The 27,280-nt window shown below is 38.4% G+C and overlaps 2 protein-coding genes across 2 annotated transcripts in view; one reads left to right on the top strand and one right to left on the bottom strand.

Moving 5' to 3' along the window:
• Window positions 1-5,429, top strand: part of chd1 (chromodomain helicase DNA binding protein 1) — a 29,355-nt gene extending 23,926 nt beyond the window's left edge. Inside the window, exons 27-36 of the mRNA XM_042394737.1 lie at window positions 103-253; window positions 744-866; window positions 971-1,117; window positions 1,210-1,479; window positions 1,601-1,732; window positions 1,898-2,076; window positions 2,208-2,307; window positions 2,392-2,443; window positions 2,533-2,785; window positions 3,826-5,429. Of these exons, the coding sequence (XP_042250671.1) occupies window positions 103-253; window positions 744-866; window positions 971-1,117; window positions 1,210-1,479; window positions 1,601-1,732; window positions 1,898-2,076; window positions 2,208-2,307; window positions 2,392-2,443; window positions 2,533-2,785; window positions 3,826-4,108 (1,690 nt within the window). The 3' untranslated portion in view covers window positions 4,109-5,429. The remainder of the gene's footprint in view (window positions 1-102; window positions 254-743; window positions 867-970; window positions 1,118-1,209; window positions 1,480-1,600; window positions 1,733-1,897; window positions 2,077-2,207; window positions 2,308-2,391; window positions 2,444-2,532; window positions 2,786-3,825) is intronic.
• A 3,067-nt stretch (window positions 5,430-8,496) lies between these two features.
• reep5 (receptor accessory protein 5) lies at window positions 8,497-25,356 on the bottom strand. Its single transcript, XM_042396224.1, has 5 exons — window positions 25,145-25,356; window positions 24,785-24,878; window positions 12,557-12,695; window positions 11,104-11,272; window positions 8,497-8,815 (listed from the first exon to the last, which is right to left on the bottom strand). The coding sequence occupies exons 1-5, from the start codon at window positions 25,260-25,262 to the stop codon at window positions 8,766-8,768; spliced, it is 570 nt and encodes a 189-aa protein (XP_042252158.1). The 5' UTR covers window positions 25,263-25,356; the 3' UTR covers window positions 8,497-8,765.
• Between the last annotated feature and the right edge of the window lie 1,924 nt (window positions 25,357-27,280).

Raw genomic sequence — 27,280 nt, 5'->3', positions numbered from 1 at the left:
TGTCTCAAAAAAGTGCATTTTTCAGATATCATGCAGCCCTGTTGCTAAATTCAACAGGACCAAATCTATCGGTATGACAGCTAATTGTATGTATTTAATCAGGTATATGATTCCATGCCACTCGAAGGCAGCACACTTCGACATTGAGTGGGGGAAGGAGGATGACTCCAGCCTCCTCATAGGAATCTATGAGTACGGTTATGGCAGCTGGGAGATGATCAAGATGGACCCAGACCTCAATCTCACACACAAGGTGAGTTTAGGCACAGAACATTTCAGAGTATTATGTACAGTATGTTGTCATATTGCATTGTTTTTAATATAATATATAGACAATATACTATGGATGATGTATATAAAACAACCTAATAAACAGAATATTTTCTCTGTGATGCTTCAAGTCCTGCAATTTGATTTTTTTTACTGAACAAAAATATTTGTTTACATTTTTGTAATGTTTCCTGTGCAGAAATACAAGTGTAAACTAATGTAAGGGTATCATGTGCAGTGATAATAGGAAAAGTGACGATGATTGCAACTTCAGTGCTGTTCTTCAGCCAGCTCAAATATTGCATTCACCAAAAATGACATACCTAGCCTCATTTTTTGTACCATTCAAAGACTTGGATATATTATCAATAGCATTTGAAGAGAATAAAAACATCTTATTGCTATTATTATCTCCAAGTGCCTCACAGCACTATCCACATATAATAATGTTTACTGTGCCCATCGTTGATCAGCTCCTACCAGATGACCCTGACAAGAAGCCACAGGCCAAACAGCTACAGACCAGAGCAGACTACCTCATCAAGTTACTAAGCAAGGACCTGGCCAAAAAAGAAGCTCAGAAACAAGCAGGGACTGTAAGTCTTCCATGTCAAGCCTCCTCTATGTCACTAATTAGAATGCTTATGTATGAGTGGTTTTCAACATGCCTCCTTCTGTGTGTGTGTGTGTGTGTGTATAGGCCAGTTCACGAAAGAGGAAACCAAGAAGTAAAAAGAGCAAAACGCAGAAAACAACTAAGATGGATGAGTTGATGAAGAGCCCGTCCTCAGATCCCCCATCAGACAAGAGGTCAGACGATGAGGAAGAAACTGAGGAGGTGGAAAAGGTAAATTCAGACACGATTAGTAGCGGTTTTACTTGCTGTATCATCAAAATGAACGATTGGAGTTAATGTGGAATGTGCACTCACCCTTTCAGGAGGTGACACCAGTAAAGGCACCGAGCAGACGGAGCCGAGCCGACAGGGTGGTGGTGGAGGAGGAGGACGACGAAGAGGAGGAGGAAGCTGACCAGGAGGAGCTTTCTTCATCAGGGGAGAGGGAGGTCAAAGAGAAGGAGATTAAGAAAGAATGCAAAAAGGAGAAGAAGGAGGAAAGTTGGGACATTAAGGAGACAAAGGAGCCAAAAGAGAAAAAAGAAACAAAGCCTCTGGAGGCAGTGCATAAACAAGAGGAGATCATGGAGAAGGTGAAATAACTAAACATATGTTTTACTGTTAGCGACCATGGTGTTGTTGGCTGTCATTGTAAATAGCCAAAGAGGGAAAAAAACTTCTTGTGTAGAACTGATTGTCATATATTTTTATCAGACTGAAGTAAAGGCTGAGGTACGGGAACGCACAAAGAAAGCCTCTGATGTGCCGGTCCATATAACAGCAAGTGGAGAGAATGTTCCGGTATCTGAGGAGTCTGAGGAACTGGACCAGAAGACCTTCAGTGTGGTACGTTCACACTGATGATCACACCTTCAGATAGAACACGCTTCATCTTCAGCTAACGACAGGATGATTATTTTGGCCGTTCTTTGTTCCAGCGTATGATGTTAATGTCAGTAAACTACTGGAAATCGGAGTCACTGGAGTTGTCTTCTGTCTTGAATGTTGTAGTGTAAAGAGAGAATGCGGCCAGTGAAAGCAGCCCTGAAGCAGCTGGACAGACCAGAGAAAGGGCTTTCGGAGCGCGAGCAGCTGGAACACACGAGACAGTGCCTCATCAAGATCGGAGATCACATCACCGAGTGTCTGAAAGAGTATTCAAACCCTGACCAGATCAAACAGTGGAGAAAGTGAGTGTACACCGTCTCCTCTAATTACATTATTACCAACCAAGCTACAACAGAAAGCATTTCTTATTACAGTGTATGGAATGTATTTGTATTTGTTCATATTTTAAGCTGACGGTGTTTGTCTTTTACAGAAACCTGTGGATATTTGTTTCTAAATTCACTGAGTTCGATGCCAGGAAACTACACAAACTGTATAAGCATGCAATCAAGAAAAGACAGGAGATCGCCCAGGTATGTGAAGGCCCCACAGTGATTTACTGGATGACAGCCTGTGGTTTTGATTATCCTATGATGATAATGATTCTGTTTGTACAGGCAATGGAGCAGAACACTAGAAATACAAACACCCACGGCTATAAGCATGCAGGTACAATCACTTTCCTTCTGTTGTGCATACAGAATAAGACGAGCAGGTCGACACCGTGTACTGATTACATTTGTGGTCTTTGTCCTCAGATATCGAAAGGCTGAAGGACAACTCTCACCAAGACGACAGCAGCAGGGACAGCTACAGCTCAGACAGGCACCAGCCTTCAGGTCGATACCACGAGAGCAGCAGCAGTAAGGAGAGACACAGCTCAGAGTCCCACAGGAAGACTGCAGGAGGAGAGTCCAGGAAAAGACCGTACTCCTCCTTTAGCAACGGCAAAGACCACAGAGACAGAGACCACTACAGACCAGACAGCAGGGACCGAGACAGACAGGACAGGTGAGGGACGAGGACACGTCAGCCTACCATGTTCAAGCCTGTTAAGACCATTGAATTTAAGGGATAATGCTGTCACTCTATATTTTTTTTATTATTTTCAGTGGATCTCATAAAAAGTGGTTCCTACTCAAGATGTAAATCTTTAAAAATGAATCAAAAATGTGTTGTTTCTTTTGTTTTGTTTTTTTCTGAGCTCTATGACACAGAGGAATTCTGTTAGTAGATCAGTTCATTGTTGGTTTGGCTCCAAACATTAGATTTGTTGAGTTTGAAACAGTTTTTCAGGCCAGTAGCTGCAGTGACTCTGTAGGTCTTGGTGGAGGAAAACGTTAACCTGTATTATTGCAGTTATGTTATCAAGTGTCTGTTACTTGTGTGTAGCGTAGAACGGGATGTGACATTGTAAAAGGACATGATGTTCCAATAGAGCACAAAGGGCTGGTATGAACATGATTGGGCTTAATCTTATATCCAGCTAGACCCTCCCTAGCCTCATTCATATTTTCTTTGGACCCTCTCCTTGACTTCGGAAGAAATTCCCTCTCCCTGAGATGTCAAAAAAAAAAATAAAGGAATGGCAAACGTAACAGAGAGGTAAAGATACAGCCACTCTCTGATTTTGACTAAATAAATGCTTTTAGAGACAACAGGTTCCAGCTCTGTGGCTGCTGAAGGACTTGACCACCCCACCTTGAATTAAAACAAACAGACCTAGCCTAAACATTAATCTGAATTAGATCAGATGTCTGATTGTCCATCATAATCAAAGTAATAAAGTTATATGATCATATTGTAATCAAACTGAAAGGTAATACATGCACAGACAGAAGTATGACGATCGTTTGTCTTCATATAGATTGTAGATCATATTGTCCAGCTACTTCTCTTCACCTTGCTGCCCAGTCATGCTGATGTTCTGTGTGTGTGTGTGTGTGTGTGTGTGTGTGTGTGTGTGTGTGTGTGTGTGTGTGTGTGTGTGTGTGTGTGTGTGTGTGTGTGTGTGTGTGTGTGTGTGTGTGTGCCCGCCCGCCTGCCTGCAGATACTACAGTGACAGTAAGCACAGGAAGCTGGAGGAGTTCCGCTCCAGCAGAGACCACCGGCTGGATGTGAAGGATCATTCCCACTCAGACCACCGCTCTTCCTACCGCTACCACTCAGACTGGCAGACAGAGCAGCGGGCCTCAGCCAGCGGGCCCCGCTCTCCCCGAGACCAGCGCTCCCCTTACGACTCCCGCTCCCCCATGGGGCACCGCTCACCTTTCGACTATTCTTCAGACCACAAGAGCACACCAGAGCAGATCTGGAGCAGCCGCAAAACATAACAGGAGCTGCCCGGGCCTGCTAGTAGCAGCCATAGACTCACCAACACAGCAAATGCCTTACAGGGACTGTGGACTCGAACCTGAAGCTGTATGAAGCACTGTGTATCAGTCAGTTCAGCATGGCTGGCGTCTCCTCGCTTCAGTTGCAGCTCATCTCGGGAACCTGGGAGATGAACGCCAGGGAGCGGCTCAAACCAGGCAGCAGATAAAAAAAAAAAAATTAAAGCATATTTTTGTATTTAAGAGTTTAAAGCTGCATCGTTGTGTAGGCTCAACAGCATGCAGCACAACTTTTTGTTATTTTTATAAAGTTTTTTTAACTCTGGAAATGGACACAATTGACCCTGAGTGCTGCCTCATAATTCCCACCAACCCATGACACTGGATCCTGTATTTGACTGTTGTCTATGTTCGTCTGTCTGTCTCTGTCTCTCTATCATGCTTAATGTGATTATCTACCTTATTTAAGTGTTGACTCCGTGAGAAGTCAGTTGTCACACGAATCACGTTACAAGTTGATGTAAAGGTGTCTGGTTGAATCCAGTCTGGGCTCAGGCTCACCACCTGAAGTACCTCATTTACAGCATTTCTCATTTCCTCAGCAGGTTTTCTGTTTCCCACCAGGCGTGAATTATTTAATGACATATCTTAGCTGTAAAAAAAAAAAAAAAAAACCTGGATTTTTTTTTTTTTTTTCTTTTTGTGATCAACTTGTATCATGTTTTTTCCCTTCGTAATACTGTTGTAAATTTTTGTAAAATAGTAAATCAGTGGTCTTTTTCCTCAGGCTTTTTGGATTTATTATGACTCTACTTTTCCCCATCAACTCAGGCTTTTTGTCGTTCTACGAGTGAGTTTCTGTATAATAGTTCTTTCATGATAATGCTTTCAGAATGTAACTTTTGGTAAAGGGAAAGTTCTTTAACGATACTCAGTTTTATTCACTAGTGCTTAGTTCTTTTGTCTCTGTTGAAATCAGTGAGTTGGAAGGAACTGACTTTTGAAATCACAGTCTGAAAAAAGACAGTTGTCTTTCACCTTCTAGATCTTAAATAAACTAGACTTTTTACATAACTTTTTTTTCTTTACCTTTCATTTTATTTTCTACGTAGGCAATAATAATGTCAATGTTCTATGCAGCCAAGTATATTTGTGGTGAACCACCCAACTGAATGAAGTCACTGTTACGGTTCACTCTGTTGTACATAAATTTCCTCTATATTTCAAAATGAATTTACACTGAAAGTGCATGAATTTTTATGAACTGTTTTTATATAGTTGTTTATGAAGCCATTAAAATCAATCACTGTACTCACTCGTACCCACTCTCTTCAACTCTTTTAACAAAGCGTCAAGTTTTTGCTTCCGCCAGAAATCGAGCACGTTTGGTGGACACTGGTTAGGACGATTCATTAAAGTTCAGCCATCATAAGCAAAGTTACAGCCACCGTCACTGCAGATACATTTTCATTAGAAATGTCCTTGAACTAGTTATATTACATGTCATGACATTTGTTTGAATGAATCAGGAGGTAGCTTTTTGGCTTCAGTGGTCACCTAAAAGAAAGCCGATGCAGAAATGCTCACTGATAGTCCATTGAGTGTAGAAAGTGTACAGGTTGCTTTTGTGTTTGCCACAGTGAAATTATTTTCTCACATGTATAATAATATTTGCACCACAACACTTGATTTGTCCTGCATAAGGTGGTCACTAACTCAAACTATTTAACATTTGTTTCATAAGTTCATCACTGCCACTTAAATGACGTCCCTCTATCATTGTTTTGGGCAGAACTGTCAAATACAGTCCAGACAGGAAGTATTTGGACAGTTACACGTTCTTTGTTCTTCAGGCTCTGTGCTTCAGCACATTCAATTTGAAAACAATGTATACTACATTAAAGTCTCAGATTTAATTTGAGTAGGTTTACATCAATATTGAAAGAACTGTGTGGGAGACACTTGACTTACATGTTTGTAAGGCAGCTGTGTTTCAATGTTGTTTCAGCACAAAAGAGTGCATATGTAGCTCAGAGCTGATTGAGAGTTTCCATTTAGATTGAGGAGGAAGCAGGTGACCATGCGAGTGAAGAAGATAATGAGGAATAATGAAGATCTGCAAAGGTTGAAACCACTTGGTTTTTTAAATTGTCATGAACAAACCATTTAAAAAACACATTCTTTAAATCTAAATTCCACATGTTCCTGCTCCTGCACATGTAAGTGCCTGAAGTTACAAATCAATGTACAACCAATGTTGCTGAAATAGGGGAAAGCTGCTTTTAACACTTAAAAACCATAGAATTAATTTTTGTAAGGCAATGACAAACAATCTGTTTACTGTAGATATGAGGACTTGACAAGAACAGGGTCACTTACTGAAGTCCTGCTGTTCTTCTAATGAATGGATCTATAAGTTACCTGTAGACTGTTTTATCTGGTTGCTTTCTGTATTGGATATTGTTCCTTCAAAATGAACAAGTTGAATATTTGATATCACTGTAGAACAGGTTTCTCAGGCTCTCTATGAGCCAGGCTCTGATGCTGGAGTAACAGAGTCACATTTGATAATTATTTCAGTATCAGTGTGTTTTGGGAAAGAGGAAACATAAGAACAATTCTGCAAAAGTTTGAGAGGAAACTAGAAAGCACCAAGTTCATAGATGACCTTCTGATTAGAGACAGTTTGCTTTGATAGTTTTAGTGTTGGTCATAAAGAGCAGTGAAAGATATTTAGCCAGAAATAAATGATCACCTTCTGTCTTTGCACTAATAGTTAATAATGGACCCAAAGTTTAACAGAGGTCAGCTGTATGGAGTATTACAGTCAGTTAGCAACTGAGCATCAACACAAACCTGCTGACCTGTACTTGAACAAAATACATGAATGCAATATTGATTATATTGAGTATAATTGTTGTAGTACAATGTAACTGTAAGTCTGTCAAAGTAGAACACAATTCTAGTGTTTTACTGTGAGACAACAAATAATGTGTATGGCAAGGATTGCATAATTACCAAAGAGTCAATATTGGAGGGTAAACTAATAGATACTGAGGGGGGAAAAGCAGTCTGATTACCGTTTGGAGTAGCCTCTGTCTGTTAGACAGTGTCAGAGACCAGAGAGAGTTCACCCACAAATTCATGAGTCTGCCATAATCACAACAGTATAAAGCCAGAGGTGACTGGAGGAGGAATGCAGTCCACAGAGCTCTGCTGTAAGGGTGAGTGTTCAGTAAATTCAACCCTGTCAACAATCCAGATGTTTATAATGTGCTGGTTACTGTTACTTTTCTTTTGTTCTTGAAAGATTGAGGTGCTATTTTCTAAAAGAGGTCTGCAAAGTTAATCAAGCTCTGAGTTCTGAGCAGAAAGTGTTGGGAGCAACTGTGCAATGACTTTAGAAGAATGTATTAATTAAAAACAAAGATCATTACTCCGTTCCATTGGCTCCTCTTATTATTACCCAGAATCAAAAACTGATTTGTAAAAAGTGTATTTTCACTCTGTAGTTTCATGATCTTGTCAGTACTCTAAGTTCTAATCACTTGGACTGACTTAATTACAATCAATTAGCTCCACTGTAGATTATATCCTCTATGTTTTATTTATAATTTATATTTATGTGACTTCTCTTACATCAGTCACATATAGCACTCATCATAATTATTAATTGTTATAAAGGCATCCATACATGTTTTCTACCTCCAGATGACACTGTCAGTCTTGGTACTGCTGGCCCTGCTCAATCTGTCCTCTATGTTCCATCTAGAGGAACTCCAGCAGGATGGTGAGGGGAAAGATCGATGGAAAACAACATTATTATTCATTATTTCCTGTGGTGTTTCTGTACCACACACAAAGTGCTCTCAATAGTGGTTCACTTAGTGCAGTTTAATAATGCAGGGCCCACCTTAGGTGATTTTGTTTTGCAGTCGTGCAAATCCAGTGCAAATAAACAGTGTTTTGCTCACTTCAGACTATGAAAAAGTGCATCCTGATGAGCTCTGTTGGACAGCTCAGTGGTGTTTGGGAACCAGTAGAGATCATCAGCCATGTGCATTCCACCAAATTATCCTCCTAAAGTCTGCAGTAATGTCTTTTGTCTTCTCAACATTAAGAGAAAGGTTGTTTTCTAAATTGTCCTACAATGTCCTTCATGTTACAGTCTGTAACTCCATCACTCTGAAATGCTGTACCTAGAAGTACCTGTGAACCTTTACCTAACCCATGTTTTTCTTGGAAGTAAGGAAAACTTCAACCTATAAAGCTTTGGAGAGGATACTGTAAATATGTCATGGTATTATAGGTATTTCTCAGCAGTTTTGCACATTCTGCCATTTTTTTATTCCTCAGTTTACCTTTAAGCACACAACTCAGAAAACCTCTTCAGCAAGTTTGATTTTATTTGGTTCATAAAGCGTATCAGGGCCAATATACAGTTATCTAACAGCCCTCCAGAAGGCAAAGTTAAATAGGTAAACAGACCAGGGGAATGGCTTTAATTGATACATGTGTAACATCTACTATAGCTCGATGAAGACTTAAGTTACATACTGAACAGAGGATCTGTTAAAAACAAACATTTTCAAGGCAACATTTCTTCTGTAACAAAGTCAGCTCCAGGGAGGACACTGTAGACATGACAACCGCCTTCTTAGGAGCTCTTCTTCTCTTCAAATATGATGTTTGCTGTGGCTTTCTTGGCTGTGGACAAACGACACACAAATGTCAGATGGTTGTCAACAAGCAGGAGATTCAAACAAACACAAAGTGGATTCCTGTATTTGTTATACAGGATGCAGATACACCCTGGTAAATTGGGAAATATGCTCGCTTGCAATCAGTTTCATCCTCAGTTCAGGATGTGGTTAACCTCACTGAACACTTAGAAGCCAGGGAAACTGCTAGACCAGTTCCAAAAGAGAAGAAATACACCTTCGAATGACTCCGAAGCTGTCTTAATGTATATTTTCAGAAAGTTAGCAATACACTGAACTATTATAATAATTAAGTCGAAGAATTTGAAGTAAATGACTAGAAAGACTATCTCACGGTTATATGCCTCCACCAACCAGTCAAGTAGCAGTTTACATCCATGTCTGTCCAAATTCATATAACATTTCTAGTGAAGACTTTGAAGGAATTTAATGAAAGGTATTAAGTGTATTTTCCTTGTATGTATTCACATGTTTGGCCAATAAAGCCAATTGTAGCTCTGACAGCAGACAATGCTTCAGATATGGATGTTGCTGCAAAGACGCTACAAATGCTACAATGCAGATGCTTCACACACATCTTCAACCCGGCAGCACAGAAGATCTATACAATCACAACTAAACTGTGGTGATTGGTGAATTAGTGTCACCAATTCAGTATCTGACCAAATGTGAAATATGGTCACAATCTCCCCTTCTGTTCCTGAGTTATAGCGTTGAATAATGGCCAGAAAAGTGTTTTTGCAGAACATTATGATGTCACAGTGAAGTTGACCTTTGACTTTTTGGATATAAAATGTCATCATTTCATCATTTTATCTTATTAGACATTTGTGTGAAACTTTATCATAATTAGCATATGAATTCTTGAACAAAAATGTGTTTTGTGAGGTCACAGTGACCTTGACCTTTGACCACCAAAATCTAATCAGTTCATACCTGAAGAAATTCCTTCAAGGCATTCCTGAGATATCGTGTTCATGAGAAAAGAAGAAGATAAAATAGAGCAGCAGAGTGGTGAGCATGACTGTGTTGTTATTCTGATGGAATGACTGCTTTGGAAATGTTCATTATACTGAATTTATCAAGACAACAGGTAACCATGTTGAGTTAATATTAACATCAAATTAAAACAGGAGTTTCTTATTGAAATATAATCAAGTATGCTAGGAATGGCAAAATTAGGAATAAAGTCCTGTTTCCAACTGAAGCCTGTTTCACATAAAGGCCTCTATGCAGTTGAAGTTCTGTAAATCATTGAGAATTGTAATGTTTACAGTCTGTGTCTTGTTAGCTTGTGAGCTAGTCACCCAACCCTGCAGGAGTTAGCTTTGTTCAAACAGATGAATATGATTAACAGTCAGAAGGTAAAATTCTCTATAATCTATTTTCCTACTTTGTCTTCACATGTTTTGTACAGATTTATTAGTACATAAACGTTATGAACTTTAAATATATATATTTATTTCTATGTGTTAAAAGTGAAAAGCTTTTATTGATTTACATGTAATTTGTACATGTAAGAGAACCTCTGTAGTGAACTGGCTCCTGTTGACTGCTGGTTGGGAAATACACCTGTGGCAGGTGCTTTGATATATCGAGTATCAGGATGGAAGAAAGACATTTAGAGAAGACTTTATTGTACAACTTTCTTTGCACTCTAAGAACTCTCTTATTGATAGCTGTTAAGCTAAGGAGAGGCTCTGTCTGCATGCGCATACCTTATCACATGCTGTTATCTGAACAATGGAATGTGTGTCACACCGGAGCCACTGCATATGCTAATAAAGATATTTTGGTTACACATTTGCACTGAAAGACATGAACTGTTCATTTAGTTCTACATGTGGATTATAATTCAAAGATGTGTAAAAACGCCCCAAAGGTGGATGTCTGGTTTTAGGGTTTGGAGGTTTGTGCACAGACTAGATGGACCTTCTGTCCTCCTTAAGTCCATCACAAGTGTCAAGTCAACACTTGCTTTCTGCTGTTGCAGTTCTCTCAGTTATTTTTATTGACTCTTTAATCTTTATTATTTTTTATAATTTAGTTTTTCATTAATTGGATATTTAAATTCTACTGTTATCCTATTTTAATGGTTACTGACATCTTTGATTATAAAGTTTAACTGTTAAAAGGAGTACTGGCTCTATGAGCACTATCAGATTTCATTTCTACTCTCAAATATCAATACTGGCATCAACAAAGTGCTTGAAAACTCCAGCATTGTTCGCTCTGTTTTCAGTGAACACTATTCCAACATGTCCATCTACTCACCCTCATCTTTGAACTTGTCAGCAGCTTCTGATGCCTTGTCCTTGAGGTTCTTCACCACATCATCAATCTTGGCTTCATTCTTGAGGAAAACTGGCCGAATGATTCGGTTGTAAATCTGTACTGATCCGTTGGAAGGAGTCGGAGCCATGCACCACACCAAGAAGGCACACTGGGAAAGAAGACGAGAGCTCTCTCATTAAACTAGTTCTAGGTACTCAGACAAACAGTTACAGTTATCAGACCACAGACAATCTGATGTAAATGAGCGGCTTGGGTTTAATGTCGTTTTAGAACGAGAAATGAGGATATACTTCAGATTTTGTCCATAAACAGCATTGTTACCTTTGACATCCCTTAAACGTATGTTCAAATGTCAACAATATGTTTAATGCTATGTTCTGTTCATTTGTGTGCACCAATTATTCATTTGATAGCACAAAATGTTTTTGTTTTCTTCTTAATTTCACCTCTCAGACTGAAATGAAACATCCCTGTAATATTGCTATAGAGACTGACAGTGTATCTGATGTAGTCAACAGTTGCTTTACAGTAGCCACCAGTGACTGTCTGCAGATTATAAAGAAATACCACATCACTACTTTACAAGAGGGCTGTGATGTGGAATGAACAAAATAAAATTAAACACAACAAAGGCCCCTACACTCAGACAAGACGTGTATCTTTCAGGCAACTTCATCCATCCATGTCTACTTGTGTGTCCCTCCCTGCCTGTCAGTCCGCTGTGAGGGAGAAGATTATCGCAAATATGACACATCCCTCAAAGCAAACACAGGCTCTTAGTGATACCTACTGCCTGTGAACCTGATGACAAACTTCTCAGCACTGAGTTATTCTTTAACATCAGTGCTGTGTCTCCACCCTCAACATGTTGACTGGTTTACTCTCCTAAGAGGAACTGGGAGGAAACACACACCTACTCTGGTGAGGTGCTGGCTCACAGGTAGACATCAAAGCTGCATGCTCATAACTTTACTCTCCTATAAAAACCTCCTACATGCAGGTTCAATGGCTGCTCTGCAGTATGAGAGTATGAGTTCAAGTGGTTCAATTCATGATTTAGGGAAGATGTAAACATGAAACTTTGTCTTTTTGTCCACTTACACATATATATAACTAATAATATACTAATTATATGTATAGATTATTGTATTACACAATAATTGTACAAAATGCACATTAGTTTAATACCATTTTTCTCTAGTTACTGGACTGCAGTATTAGGATTTCTTCTTGCAACTAGTGTGCACTTACATATTAATCAGATCAGTCTCTGTGGGTAAGATGCATGTGCCAAATATTTGGTTTATGATAAATATGGAAAATTTCACGAGACTTGCACACAACAATTTTACATTGGATATATATCAGCTGTCAGTATAAAACCAAATAGTGTGTCGGTGGGGAAACACAAACAGTACAACAGCTACATTACCTTTCCAATGTAGTAGAATGGGAACCAGGAGAGGAAGATATCAGCAAAAAACTCTGCCACACTGAAGACTCCATACACCACCCAGTAGGTCAGCCATTTAGTATCATCATCTTTGGTGGCACTTTCAATGGCCTTGATCCTGGAGATAAGGAGGAAGAGAGTGAGAGACTGATACACTAGATTTATATATGAGCTCATGTATCCTCACATTCCATCCTTCTCTGCTTCATTCTTTCCATTTATTCCATTTATCTTTCTTTCATTTTATTCTATTTGTTTCCTATCTTCTTTCTTCATCATTTTATTCTCTATGACACTCCTGACCTCTTCAGTGAGTTTGTTACTGTACAGTTTTTGTCTCACAGACATAGACAGAGTAATACTTGGGTTTTCCGATCTGTCTACACACTTAATACTTTTGAACATATTTTCAAGACAATTCCTCATACATTAAGTCAGTGCCTTGCAAAATGACCCATATGACTGATCCAAAATCAGCTCATATGGGCAGGGCTGGATTAACACATTAGGGACAAATACATTGTGGTGATTTATTAAAATAATAGCAACTGAAATAATACAGGTCTTGAATCTAGATTTAGACACATATCCCTTCTACGTGACAGGCAGGAGCCACTTGCCCACTTCATTACCTCTGTAATGTTTTATAAGCTCATGTGGGCTGAGCACCCCTGGGTGTGGTACTTGAATAAAAGTATTAATTAATTTATTTCAATTCATATTGTGCAATCTCTCTCCCTCTCTCTCTAAAAGTTATACACTGATTCTTTTTATATTTTGCGGTTTTATTGTTTCACAACAGATGACAGATAAACCCTATAACCCCGAGCGTCTGCCCGTCACTGACTGACTGACTGACTCACTGACAAATCAAATTCTGAGTGAAACGGGTCGTTTCGCGGGGGTTGTGACGCTGATTTACAAACGTCTCTTTCACAATGTTATGGTGCAGACACATCGAGTCCGTTGGCGAATGTCAAGTCGACAGATTCCCACACCGCAGGATCTGAGTCAGCCGGGGGTGTGAGTCTCGCACATGGATGCACGGGGTGTACGAGCGATCCGCCATCTTGGATAGGGATAGGTATGGCAACACCACTTGGACAAACCATGTATTGTCACTACAGGATTTCAGCATTGAGTCTGTCACTATATGATCTGAGTGTCTGAGTTTTTCATTTTCAAATTATTTGGCAAAATGCAAAACTGTACTCATTCAGTAATCTACTGAATACGGTTGTCTGAGTCTTTTGTTTCTTCCATCTTTGACATAATCTGTCAAAACAAGTGAACTTTTTTATTTTTATTTATAGTTGTGGTTATATTGTTTATTTTGGTAAAACGACTTGGTTCATGCTTAAGATGTAATTCTTTGGCATTGAAAGTTATAAGTGTTGAAAAAAATAAAAGTATACAAACTTTCAGTGTCTGCTTGAGAATTCATTCTGAAAAAAGATGTCTGTGTGTGTGCAAAAAGATATTGCACACACACACACACACACACACATGTTGTCATAGGTCACTTTTTGGGAAGTTACATAGACTTATATAATGGAGATGATTACTGAGTGAATTACTCTGTTCCTAAATGAACCAAACATTTTATGTAATGACTCATACACTGTGAAAAATGCACATCAAATCCACGTTGACACAGATCGTGTGGTGATGTGCTTTATCCAAGTAGTGTTGCCTACTGCGAGTTGACGGAACAACCGCTGTACCTGAATTTGAATAATCACGACCAGTGTTGCCAACTTAGTGACTTCAGAATTTGATCCATTCGGTCCAATCATATTTCGAAGTTAGTCAGTTACTCTAGTGACTTTTACAAAAATTTATATAGCTCTAAGTTTTGCCAAGCTTCAGCTGATACCTTTTTGAACTCTCAGTTAAATCTATTGATAAAAATGAAATGGGGTTATGTGATAAGGAATGCAATTAATCTTCTAAAAAACAACAAATCACCAGATACTAATGGACTGATTTCAGATTTTTACAATTCATTTGCTAACGAACTGCCTCCTTTTTTATTTGAAGTATTTGTAAAAGGATAGAAAAAGAATATCACCCAACCACAATGACTCAAGGGTTGACTACTTTAATTCCCAAACCTAACAAAGACACATTATTTATTGACAATTGGCATTCAGTTTGTTTACTTAATAATATTACAAGATATTTGCTCTACTATTGGCTAAAAGACTTAAGATGGTCTTGAACTCGGTAATTGAAGATCTTTTAGACTTCTATAAAGCTTTTGATACAGTGGAGCATCAGTTCATTTTATAATCTTTAAAGAAATTTGGCGTTGGTAATTATTTCTCTACAGTTATTTAAACTCTTTAAAAGAATAGTAATAGTTCTGTTAAACTAATGGTTGGAACATCCCCTAAATTTAATCTGTTTAGAGGCATTAGACAGGGTTGCCCCACCTCCCCATACCTCTTCCTGTTAGTGGTTCAGCTTTTGGCAGACCATATTAAAACTAGTGCTGTGTGAGGTATTTCTCTTATATGTAGAGAATTAATCAGCTGGCAGATGACGCCACACTATTCTTACAAAATGAAAACCAAATTTCTGTTGCCATTGGAGTAATCAGGGAGTTCTCAAGGGCTTCTGGTCTGTGCTTGAATGTAAATAAGTGTGAACTTATGGCCATTAAGGAGTGCTCTAAATCTGCCTTTTATAATATTTCAATAAAAAATGAAGTGCTATATTTAGGAATATTAATTACTAAGGATCAACAGAGGAGAATCTCTTTAAATTTGAATCCTGTTATACAAAAAACTCAAAGAAAATTAAACCAATGGCTCTTAAGGGATCTCTTGTTAAGACGCAGAGTATTAATTACTAAGACAGGAGGAATCTCCCGACTGACATAAGCGGCTTTGGCTCTGCATCTTAACAACAAACTACTAATAAAGATCGACAAAATCCTGTAAATGCACCATGCTAACCAAGCTAGCAGCTAGTGTTAGGGTCAGCTCCACCCTCTCGTCCAAATATGGTCACTTCTGGCTCCAAAAATCAAAGATGGTGACGGTCAAATCCAAGACGCCGACGGTCAAATTGCTAAACTCAAGGCTTCAAAATGGCAGTCCACAAACCAATGGGTGACATCACGGTGACTAGGTCCATGTTTTTTTACAGTCTATGGTCAACTCACCGTGCCATATCTATCATGCACCGCATAGCCAGGTCTCCTGCACTCATATATGGATGAGACCATATGTTTACAGACATCCGCATATAGAAACAGATGAAAGCAGGGAGAGTTAACAGATAATTAGCGATAATATAGTTATAATTAATTTCAAATCATTACATGAGTGTAAGTTATTGTTCTTGCAACAGCATTTATAACCTTTTTTTCAACTCAAATCTTGCTTAATCATGTCATGTGATATGCTACTTAAGTACACTTTAACAACAAATATTACTGGGACCACTACAGAAAATGAACATTTAATATCCAGTAATTCACATTATAGACACTACCATTGACTATCCCTGTGACAAATTGGCCACAATTTTGCACACTGACCATATATGGTCCAGACATATATTAGGTTCTGATCTAGTCTCGTTCCCTAAAGCTTCTAAATATACTTACAGCATTGTTCACTTAACTACCATGAATAGAGATGACCGTGTAATAAAAACTGCCATCTATCTATGTCTGTAAATAACGTGGACTTCCTCTCCCTCTAATGTTGACTGTAAACTGTAGTTTGTCAGTACGTCTGTGTTTTGAATACCAAATTAGGGACTTGACTCTGTGTAACAGGCTGCCACAATCAGCCAGCTGTCTATACTCATAAACTATAGATTCATAACAGCTGCACACTCACTACAGTCCTGACATATTTCTGTGTGTCTGACCCAGTGATCCTCTGCACAAAGCGTCTACTCTTCCCTCTTTTCTTTTCATGTGTTGTGAAGAAGATCTCCAGTTACACACAGTGAAACAGTTTCGGTGTGTATGTGTGTGTGTGGTCAAAGAAATGTTCCACTGCTTTTACTACGGCTGTTTAAACACAATATTGCATGTAAGCTTACGATAAACAACATCCAAATCAATGGCTACCTTCATGCCACTGGGAACATTCAGTTACAAAAATATCCCCACATTAAACCATTAGCAGCCACATTTAGCTGCCAAGCAGATGGAATGACACTGCTAGATAAATAATGATCTAATTCCATGCAGGTCTTGCATGATCATGAGAGGTGGTATGTTCCTGACTGCAACGTCACTTATCTGGTCATCATGATCAGATGGGTGACTATGCTTCATCACATAACGATGCATCATCTGATTGTAATTCATCATTGTATGATCCTGGGAACAAGTGCAAAGAAAGTACTTCAAATCATCAAAACTTCTCCAAACAGTACGCAAATTTAGAGCAGCATCAAAAATAAAAGTTTCATGCCACTGTAGCAGGAATTTCAGTGAAATGCTACACTGCACCAAACATTACTGGAGGTTCAGTAATGAATTCAAGTTGCTTTACACTGTATGAAAATCTCCTTCACTTAATCAATGGACTACTCCAGAGGTTTAGGATCGCACTTAGAGTTAGGGGACACAAAAGAGACAGATTCAAAAAAGAATAGTCTAAATCTGTGCAACAGAGGCTGAGATATCATTACTTTTGGTTTCAAGAATGAATCAAACTCTAAAAACACTGGATCCCTCATTTACCAAGCCACTTTATAGCATCTTTTATTTTTTTATTTTTTTTTAAACAGACCCTGCTTGTGCCAAATCTTTTAATCTTCACATCTTCAGTTTATAACACAGGGCTTTCTCAGGCTACTCTAGAGCCACAGGCAACATTATACAGCAGTTTTTCACAGGTTCAGTAATTCTTAACATGACTAGTTAACTTATATTCATTCGTTAAATTGGTGGAGTGCCCCTTTAAATCCTGAAGCCATCTGTAGGCAGCAGGGCAGTTATGTGCAATAAATCTGCAGTCTCACAGTTTTAACAGTGCCATGCTGCAGTGCAGAGCCGTTTCACAGTGTTTACCTTGATTAAATCATGAGTAAACGACACCTGGCAGGCTACATAAGACCACACCTATTCCTGCACACAGACTGAGTGGTTAATACTCTACCAGTTAGCATGGGGACACCTTGAACACATGGAGGCCACAGTGAAATACTAATTCTGAAAACACCACATCACTGTGGATCAATAATCCTGTGCTTCATGGCTGTCTGGCAAACATGATTTCATACTGAATTCTTGAAATTTTATATGATGTGATATTAGAGAATTAGACCAACAGTGATTTCATGCAATTTAAAGAGCTTAAATGAAATATTAGTTAGTATTGTTTCTGTGGTTATTGTACTATTTGTATTGTAGACTATAGAGACATGAAGTACATGTAACAGGTGATGATGTCATCAACATGTGGCAAACATTATGCACAGGAAACATATTGTGACAGGCCTTTCAGCCACACCACCTGTCTTTAACTGCAGACTTGTGGTGTTTGTATTCATGTCACTCTGCCTTTATCATCACGACAACACAAGCACAAAACCACAAAATAAGTTGTCTGTCTACTTTCCAGACAACCTACAGTCATTCTTCTGCTCCACTGTGCACAGCTGTTTAAAAAAAATATGAAACAGGCAAAGTGACTGGTTGAGACGGTAAACTGTCTTCTTGTCATCTTGCTGTGCACTACCTAAAACATTTTATAGTATCGTACTTTTTTTATTTTTGCTATTGTAATTGTTTTTATTGTATTGTTGACCTATTTACTATCATGAGTATTTATACCTTTTCTAGAATAATTATGTATCTTCAGGTGCAACTACCTAGTGTATACTTTCACTGCTTTGTATTGTTGATGGTGCTGTTGTCTTCTTCTTGATGTTTCTACATAGTTGTTGATTTAACTGGGGTAGATCACCATGGTAACCTATTCTGGTGAATCAGACAACCCAGCTTGTTATTACTTCAGTGATACTTAAACTCCAGAATATGAAATGTTTTAGAGTCAATGAGAAGATGTTTGTGAATATTTAGGATGCCAACTGTAGACTTCAAAATATCAACTGTTAGTTAGTAATCATTTCTTTTCTTCCAACTGTTTTTCCACACATCTTTTTTACTCTCTATGTTATGTAGTGTGAAATTATTATTGATGTGTTCTTCATACATAAACCTGTGCAAAAATGATTTTGTATTTGTAATTCATTGAGATCACTTTGACATTAAAGGGTGATTTTCTGTTGATCAGTGCTAAAGAAGTCTCAAATCTACTTTGATTGATGTGTAAAATGATAAAATATGAAAACTCTGAAAAGGAATGAGTACTTTTTATAGGTACTGTATATGTGCTTATTGCCATTTTCTAAATGATATGCATGACAAAAGGTTGTTGCACCAAAAAATAGCTGTTTAATAAGTGCAGACAGTGTGTGGGGGCTGGCTTGTGATATTTCTACTGTTTAAATGAAGCAAATATTGGTGAAATGCAGGGTTAGAGAAACACAGTGGTTAACTGCTCTCGTATTCCTGTTGCTTTTGGTTTATCTCTGAAAACATTTCAGTCCGTCTTGTTAAACATAGAGAAGCATTCAAGGATTTGTGTAACAGAATTTAGAAAAAAAATACTGTGCATCAGTCAGCACTAATTGGTTTTCTGTTGAAGTTTGTTCCTGACAGTAGTCTTTATCATGTCTGCTCCAGTACTGTCCCTGAGGCCTGTGTGTCTCTGTATAAATACTCCTCTCTGTTTTAAGACTAACAGTCATATGCTTCCAAGCTATTTTAGTACCGAAGGCTGCTAGCTTTAACAGTCCATCTACCAGTACCGGCAAGCAACTAAAATGTGGACTGGGGAGGAAATTTGGGGGTTTCAGGGCTACTGGTTCTAAAAGCAAGTCAGGAGAAGATGTTGATACACAGAAACAATGAATGAATAAAGAGGCCTGCACTTTCACAAAAGTATGGGATGGCAGTGTGTGCAAAGATGGAGATAAGGAGACTGAAAAGGTGGAGCTCGTTAAAAATAATAATTTGTGCGGGCTGTTCCTCTACCAGCAATCCCAGCTACTCATATCATCAGCCTCATCACGGTTTATCTGTCAAATTGAAGCTCAGCACTGAGATCCATCAGCCTCCACACAAACTAATATTTACCTCCAGCTGCTGACACAAACATGAGGACGAACAGCATCAACGAGGGCTGATTCAACTAGTTCATAAAGCCCAAGCATAACATTTGTTATTAATATATTTCATGAAGGCAGAAGCAGGTGTGTTCTATTATTCAGTAGGACTGCATAAAAAATAAAAGTACTCCTGAAACATTGAAAAGAAAAAATATGAATAACTTATTTACTTACACTTATTTTACCTTTTCATTAAAAAAAATACTTAGAACATATCTGGTTTTTTTCATTACAGAATCACAAAGTGTCCTGCAATATATATTCTGTTATCAGTGTTGTATTTATACTTCCTGACTTTATCAATTTGTTTAATGATACATAGTCATATAGTAACATACAATGTGTTGTAGCTACTCGACAGTGACTTTATTAGATTGTTCTCTTATAATAGCCAGAGTAATAGAGGGAATGTAATTGTTAGCATTACTAGCTGTTAGCATCAGTTTACTGCTGTGAAACTAGAGACCTGGGGGGGGGGTGTTTACTGACAGATGTTTCTTAATATTAGAAACATCTGTCAGTAAAACACTATACAGTTCAATGGGAGCACAAACTAAACTCTCTGAAACAGTCAGAACACAAACTGAACATCAGAATCTTCATGAAGGAAAGACTGACTGCAGGGCTGGTTGATCAGATTGGGTTAGTTTCAGATGGACATATAGTAAGTATAGTAGTCAGCTGTTATTTAAATGTCTGTGTACTGAAATGTTTGCTCTCTTTGGTGAGAGACTTGCATCAACTGATTTTTTGTCCACTTGGAGGCAATAAGTAGTGAACACAACATGACATATCATCAGCTTTTAAGTTGATTTGTTGAACAGTTGATTATTTCCACATCCTATAATATTCACTCTCTTTTAGCTCTATCTGGCTCAGCTAGCCTACAGCTAACGGTGTCTGTTTGCCGTTTGGTGCTGAGCAGGTAGTGTACAGTGGGTATTCAGAGATTTTTCTCTGAAAACAGCTGCCTGCTGCGGCTGAAAATGACGCTATGAGAGCACTGAGAATGAACCAAAACAGTAAAGTTGCAGCCAGACAGCTAAACAATGAACTGAAACTCACTATAAAGCTCCATAAAGCCGAGAGGAGCTGCAGAGTCACTGATAATTCTCTGTAGATTCATCACTATGAGCCACAACCAACACATTACACACTGACATTTGATACATTGTTATTATAAAAATGTTGATTATAACTGCTTTAAGTTTTTTTCATGATTTTTTTTACATGAATACTATAAAACCTGTTTGTACTCTTTCCACCCCACTGTTTATCAAATGCTGTAGTAGGAGATGATAAGAGAAGCACAGCTGATAATGCAAATCCCATCAGAGCCTTTCTCTAAACTGATGAAGCTGTAGCAACCTGGGTGTAACCTCTCCTCGTGCCAAGTCCTTTCAATTTTTCATAACCATGCTCAAGCTTGTGGATGACTCATCAATTTAAATTTATTACAGAGGTTAAAAATGCCAAATTTGAGAGCAGTAAGACTGCTCTGCAATTCAGTCACTGATCAAATAAAACACTGTTTGTTCCAAATGTTATTACCCACATATTTGTGTCTACATCAAGGCAAGCCTGGGCACCTTACACACACTGCCCAGCAGGTTTGGGCTTACCTCAGAGGCTGTAGTGATATAACATCAAAGAGTAGGGCTGTAGCCAATACAGCTGCTCATTACTGAGTCAAGACTGAGTCTAAGTGGGGGTCACATATATAATCAATATCATTAAAAATTGCATATGTAGGTTTAATATTATGTATTTTAGAACATTCCTATGTAGGCATTCAAACTATGGGACAAGGGAATGTAAATATATGTAAATGAATGTGTCTGTGGTTGAGCTGTGAAATGTATTACTCTGGTGTATTCATTGACACATGGCGGAGGACATAATCACTTTTAGTTTGTCTGGGAAGAATATGAGAACATTTTACATGATTCCATAGAGCTTTCATTTAATAGTCTAGTTATTAGACTTTTTGAATTGTGGTGTAAAAATGGATTTGCCTGGACAGGGTACTACGGGCCCAGAATTGAGCTTTTATACTCCAAAAAGTACAAGAGATGTCATTGAAAGCCCACATCAGTTCTTAATTCATCACATTAGTCATTGGACCCTTATTTGACCCTTAAATATATATATATATATATATATACAAATTTTTAATTGAGGGTAATTTATGGTAGGTGTCATAAATCTGCCCACTAGTGCATAAATGGTTGGTGAAAAATAATTCCCATTGAAAGACACACCATGGGAACTGTCCTCTAATTTGTATGTATGAGATTTGTATGGTCTTCGGGGAACCATCTATAGCTCAGAATGCTCAGTTGCCTTGTTCACGTAAGCAGGAGGCAAATCAAAAAAGAAAGAGATAAATAACTTGAATTCAATTAAAGCTAGGTATTTTCTGGGAAATGCCCACTTTATTTTCCTGTTCAAGGCTCCTCATGGCCCTTTTTTCTTAATCACTTTTGTACGATGAGGTCCACCATGAACACACTATTACTTGCAAAGATAGAACCGTACTTGTTATTTCACAAGAGACATTCCTTTGTGTCTTCTATATCTGTGCTCATGGAGATGGATCTGTTGATATGCCAGCTCTGTAACTTCCTGATTCCATCGTAGCTTCATGTCCATAGACATGCTATGCCATCCACTGATGAAGACTACATTATACAGTTGAAAGCTCCAAAAAAAAAAAACAAGAAGTGAATCTTGAGTTGGGATAATTGAGTCAAACTAAGTTGTTGGATTGTTTGCTTTGGTTGCAAGGGAGACACACTATTAATCAAATCAAATGGAACCATTCCATAAGGTTTAATCGCTAAATCTCTTATCAATTAATAAAGTGTGTATTTTTTAATTTTCACTTTTATTATTGCTTATTTTGTCACAAATATCTAATGTATAAGATTTGAAACCACATGAAGTGTTTTCATGTTCAAAATAATTCAAATAATGTCAGATGAATATGGAAGGAAGCAGAGTGGGTACTGACCATTTTACCTATTTGAGATCATAACTCAATTATTAACAAAGTCTGCTCATATCAAAACTCAACTTCCCAAAATAATGATTTTGATCATAATATTAACTTTAGAAACCAAGCATTCTATTTTTGTAATCACAGTATGAAAGTCCTATTGGTTGAGGATCATCTTGGTCAGTGTATATCTGTCTGATCATGGAGTCATTCCTTACAGAGAGAGACAGGAAGTAGACCTATACATGATGTTGCGTTGACATTATGAGATAATGACATCATGATAACAGTTTCACAACATGCGGTGGTTGAATTTTTTTCTCTGTATCAAAATATATATATAATTAAGTCATGATCACAAGACTGTCAGAGAGAAACTTGAAACTTGATTTTAAAGATGATAATCAGTTTACTAGTCATGAGGAGTACCTCTCAGCCTGTGAAAAAATGTTGTATAACATCTTCTGCAGCTCTGCAGGAGCTTTGTCAAGTCTAAGAAATAACCCTGATGATGTCAGAGTGATGCCATCTGGGTTATCTCAGGTTGGAGACTACTTGGAGAAGTACCAGACTTGACTGGTATAAGCCTATCTATCACATCTATCACATTGAACATTGAGTCTAAATAATGTTTTGTCATTTTGATTACCAGCTAATTCATTGCTTTACTTAAACTGCAACACCAGTGTGACTTTAAACAAGCAAGCAAGTTTCAAGAATCATAACATACAGTAATGAATGGAAGAAAACACACAGTATGACAGTCATGTATTATACGATGCATTAAGCAATGTATTATGGGCAAAAATGATTCATACTCTATCACTACAGTGACTACACTACATTACAATATTTTAAAGTCATTTAAATGAAGTGGTTTAAATTATTCCATCAATGTTGTTCAAGTCAGTGTGTGTGTATTTGTATTAGTGATAAGTGAATGTGTGTGTGTGTGTGTGTGTGTGTGTGTGTGAGTGAGTGAGTGAGTGAAAATGTGAGTGTGTGTGTGTGTGTGTTTGTGTGTGTCTGTGTCTGGTGTGAGTGAGTGAGTGAATTAGTGAGTGTTTGAGTGAGAGTGTGTGTGTGTGTGTGTGTGTGTGTGTGCGTGTCTGTGTCTGGTGTGAGTGAGTGAGTGAATTAGTGAGTGTTTGAGTGAGAGTGTGTGTGTGTGTGTGTGTGTGTGTGTGCGTGTCTGTGTCTGGTGTGAGTGAGTGAGTGAATTAGTGAGTGTTTGAGTGAGAGTGTGTGTGTGTGTGTGTGTGTGTGTGTGCGTGCGTGAGTGTGTGTGTGTGTGTGTGTGTGTGTGTGTCTGTGTCTGGTGTGAGTGAGTGAGTGAATTAGTGAGTGTTTGAGTGAGAGTGTGTGTGTGTGTGTGTGTGTGTGTGTGTGCGTGCGTGAGTGTGTTTGTGTGTGTGTGTGTGTGTGTGCGCGTGCGTGAGTGTGTGTGTGTGTGTGTGTCTGTGTCTGGTGTGAGTGAGTGAGTGAATTAGTGAGTGTTTGAGTGAGAGTGTGTGTGTGTGTGTGTGTGTGTGTGTGTGTGTGTGTGTCTGTGTCTGTGTCTGGTGTGAGTGAGTGAATTAGTGAGTGTTTGAGTGAGAGTGTGTGTGTGTGTGTGTGTGTGTGTGTGTGTGTGTCTGTGTCTGGTGTGAGTGAGTGAGTGAATTAGTGAGTGTTTGAGTGAGAGAGTGTGTGTGTGTGTGTGTGTGTGTGCGTGCGTGAGTGTGTGTGTGTGTGTGTGTCTGTGTCTGGTGTGAGTGAGTGAGTGAATTAGTGAGTGTTTGAGTGAGAGTGTGTGTGTGTGTGTGTGTGTGTGTGTGTGTGTGTGTGTGTGCGTGCGTGAGTGTGTGTGTGTGTGTGTGTGTGTCTGTGTCTGGTGTGAGTGAGTGAGTGAATTAGTGAGTGTTTGAGTGAGAGTGTGTGCGTGAGTGTGTGCGTGCGTGCGTGCGTGTGTGTGCTGGGCAGGCCCTTCCTTGATAGACTTGCTCTAAGAATAACACACTTACGATATGTAGGCTGGATACAGAAAGCCGATGAGGTTACACAGTAGGGAGGCTCCGTAACCGATGACCAAGTAAACTGCGATGATAGCGATGACAGCTGGAACAAATGACAGCAGATGTTTGTCACGCTCTTTTCACACATATACCATACGTATTATACCACCATGCTTATTCTAATGAATTCATTCTACTAATAGTTATTCAAAACATCAGCAATATTTGGTTTCTTAAACAAAGGCCAAAGGTAAATGCAGCTCCCTTCTGCCACGCGCTGACTCGTTCTTTCTCATCATCATTTCCTCTCTGATTTAGTCAGTCTCCGTTAAGTCTCTTTTCCGTCCCCGTCCCTCTATCAACACTCACCGAGAGCGATGTACGTCCTGCTTACTCCAGTTTTTGCCTCGATTTTTGCCAGAACATCTGTAATAAGATTCTTTTCATGGAGAAAGTTTTCAAATCTTTCCTTGAGACCCTGCGCCATGGTTGCACTTCCTTCTTTAACGATGCTGCTGAATTATGAAGTTGTTCAGTATCAAACTGCGACACCCCTGCAGCCCTATATTCCCTTGTTCACAGAGGCGTCAAGCTAGACAGGATGGAGCATAGTTTCCCATTTCATCCTTCTAAATAAAAGCATGAGTTTATTCAGCATTGTGATCACTATTCAGTCAATAAAATAAAAAATAACTAACCAGGGCCCCATGGAGTTACTTTTGCGTCTTTATTATGCAATCAAACAGAATAGGTTTGCAATCAAAAAATAGATTTTAGAGCAAAAACTATCCACACTGCAATCAAAAAATGTTTTATTGTAAGTAAAATGAATTTGTGATTAAACTAAAAATAAAAACTTTTGGATTCGCAATCAAAACTTTTCGATTCACATTTTAATTGCAAAAGTAACTCCGTAGGGCCCCAACACGGAAAGGGCTGTTAAGCCTGGAATTAAAAGTGTTTCTGTAGCTGGCTGCAATTTTAAAACCTCCAGCTTCAGTTTCCAGTTTTGTCCAGAATCTTTCATTTTTCTTTGTCTGTTGTTATTTTATATGCTGTTTTAACATAAGATTAAATTTAAAAGCCATCTAGAGAGGCAGCAGTCTGTGTTCTCACATTGTGATAGAGTTTGCATTTTTACTTATGGGCTACAATGAAATTTATCTTATACATACATGTCCTCATTTTGTTATGGTTATAACATTTGCCCATGTCACTGTTGATACTTCCTAAAATTAAGCGTGAACTGTGCTGAATTTCACAGCTTCCATAACAGGTTACACAAGGCAACACTGTAAAATCAGTGTTGTGTATTTATTTTGAAGGCAAATGGAAATAAATGAGGCCTCAAACAGCTACTTTAACTGTGGCTAACTTGATGTAGCTGGTGCTCAACAGCCTTCATGCGATTTCCCCTGACTTTAGTCTCTCAGGCACGACTTATTCCTCTGTGTACTCCTGCAAAAAGCTATACCAATCAAATCCTTTAGGTTATGGGTCATGATCAGGTTAGGGATTGTCAGAGCTGCTAAAGAACTGACTGTGTACCTCAGAGGAATATCTCCTGAGAGGCTAAAATCAGGGAACAGAACTCAAGTACATACAGAGTGAGCCCTCTGCAGCCACACCCTTCCTTGCTTTGATGACATTGCAAAATACAACTGCTGGCATAAACTGCTATTTATTTAAACATCCTGCAGTGTGTAACCAGCAGCTGAATGACAGGTATCTACTGCTCTGACATCTTTTAGGGAGAGGAATGCTGATGACAAAGTATGTTTAGGTGGTTTAGTAAAGTCCCTTTGATAATTTATGGTGTGTTTAGGCTTTGTTTGTTTGTTTTCACTACTCAGTAAATATTCCTAACATATAGGCTATGTTTCATGGTCATTACAAGTATTAGGACAGCAGCACATGATTATTAGTGTTGGCTCTGTACTCTATCATAATGGATATACTTTTAGCATCCATTACCGTAGATGGTGTTTAAATCCAGATCACATCACCCACAATGTAGGAATGTAAACACTTTTTATACCATGTTCAGCAAAAAGGAACAGAAAATGCATATAAATAAAATCACAATATTTAATATCTGGTTGTAAATATTTTGTAGTCAGAGATCCTAAAGAGAACTACAGACACCAGCAGCAGCAGTAAATATAAGACCTGTATAGGCTTGAATTTAGAGGCACTTATAAATACGCATTACATTACATTACATTACATTACATTACATTGCTGAATTGTACATTACTGCTGTGATGATGATTGATTAGCTGGAGAAATAGCTCTTTCAGGTAATGAGAATGCTGTTACTGTCAGACTGTCTGAGATCTCAAAGATCAGAAGAGTCTATGAAAGGTAGATCACTACCAGGATCAGTACTAGCGGTACTCATTTGGCATGGAAGTTTATTCTTCAGAGCACAAGGTTCCTTTCAGCTCATACTCATGCTCAACTGCCTAAAAACAGAGAATTGAACTGCAGGCTTAAACTTGATAA

This window comes from Thunnus maccoyii, chromosome 19 (assembly GCF_910596095.1).
Source record: "Thunnus maccoyii chromosome 19, fThuMac1.1, whole genome shotgun sequence".
NCBI classification, from domain to species: Eukaryota; Metazoa; Chordata; class Actinopteri; order Scombriformes; family Scombridae; genus Thunnus; species Thunnus maccoyii.
Note: the sequence above shows the minus strand (reverse complement) of the source record. Positions and strands in the feature narration are given on the sequence as shown.

Bases quoted from the DNA above. Each gene is read 5' to 3' on its own strand.
- reep5 (XM_042396224.1), bottom strand. From the start codon at position 25,262: ATGGCGCAGGGTCTCAAGGAAAGATTTGAAAACTTTCTCCATGAAAAG. The intron at 11,273-12,556 runs GTAATGTAGCTG...CTTCTTTCCCAG, and splicing joins CATTCTACTACATTGGAAAG to TGTGCCTTCTTGGTGTGGTG. The intron at 8,816-11,103 runs GTGAGTAGATGG...GTTTGTCCACAG, and splicing joins TGACAAGTTCAAAGATGAGG to CCAAGAAAGCCACAGCAAAC.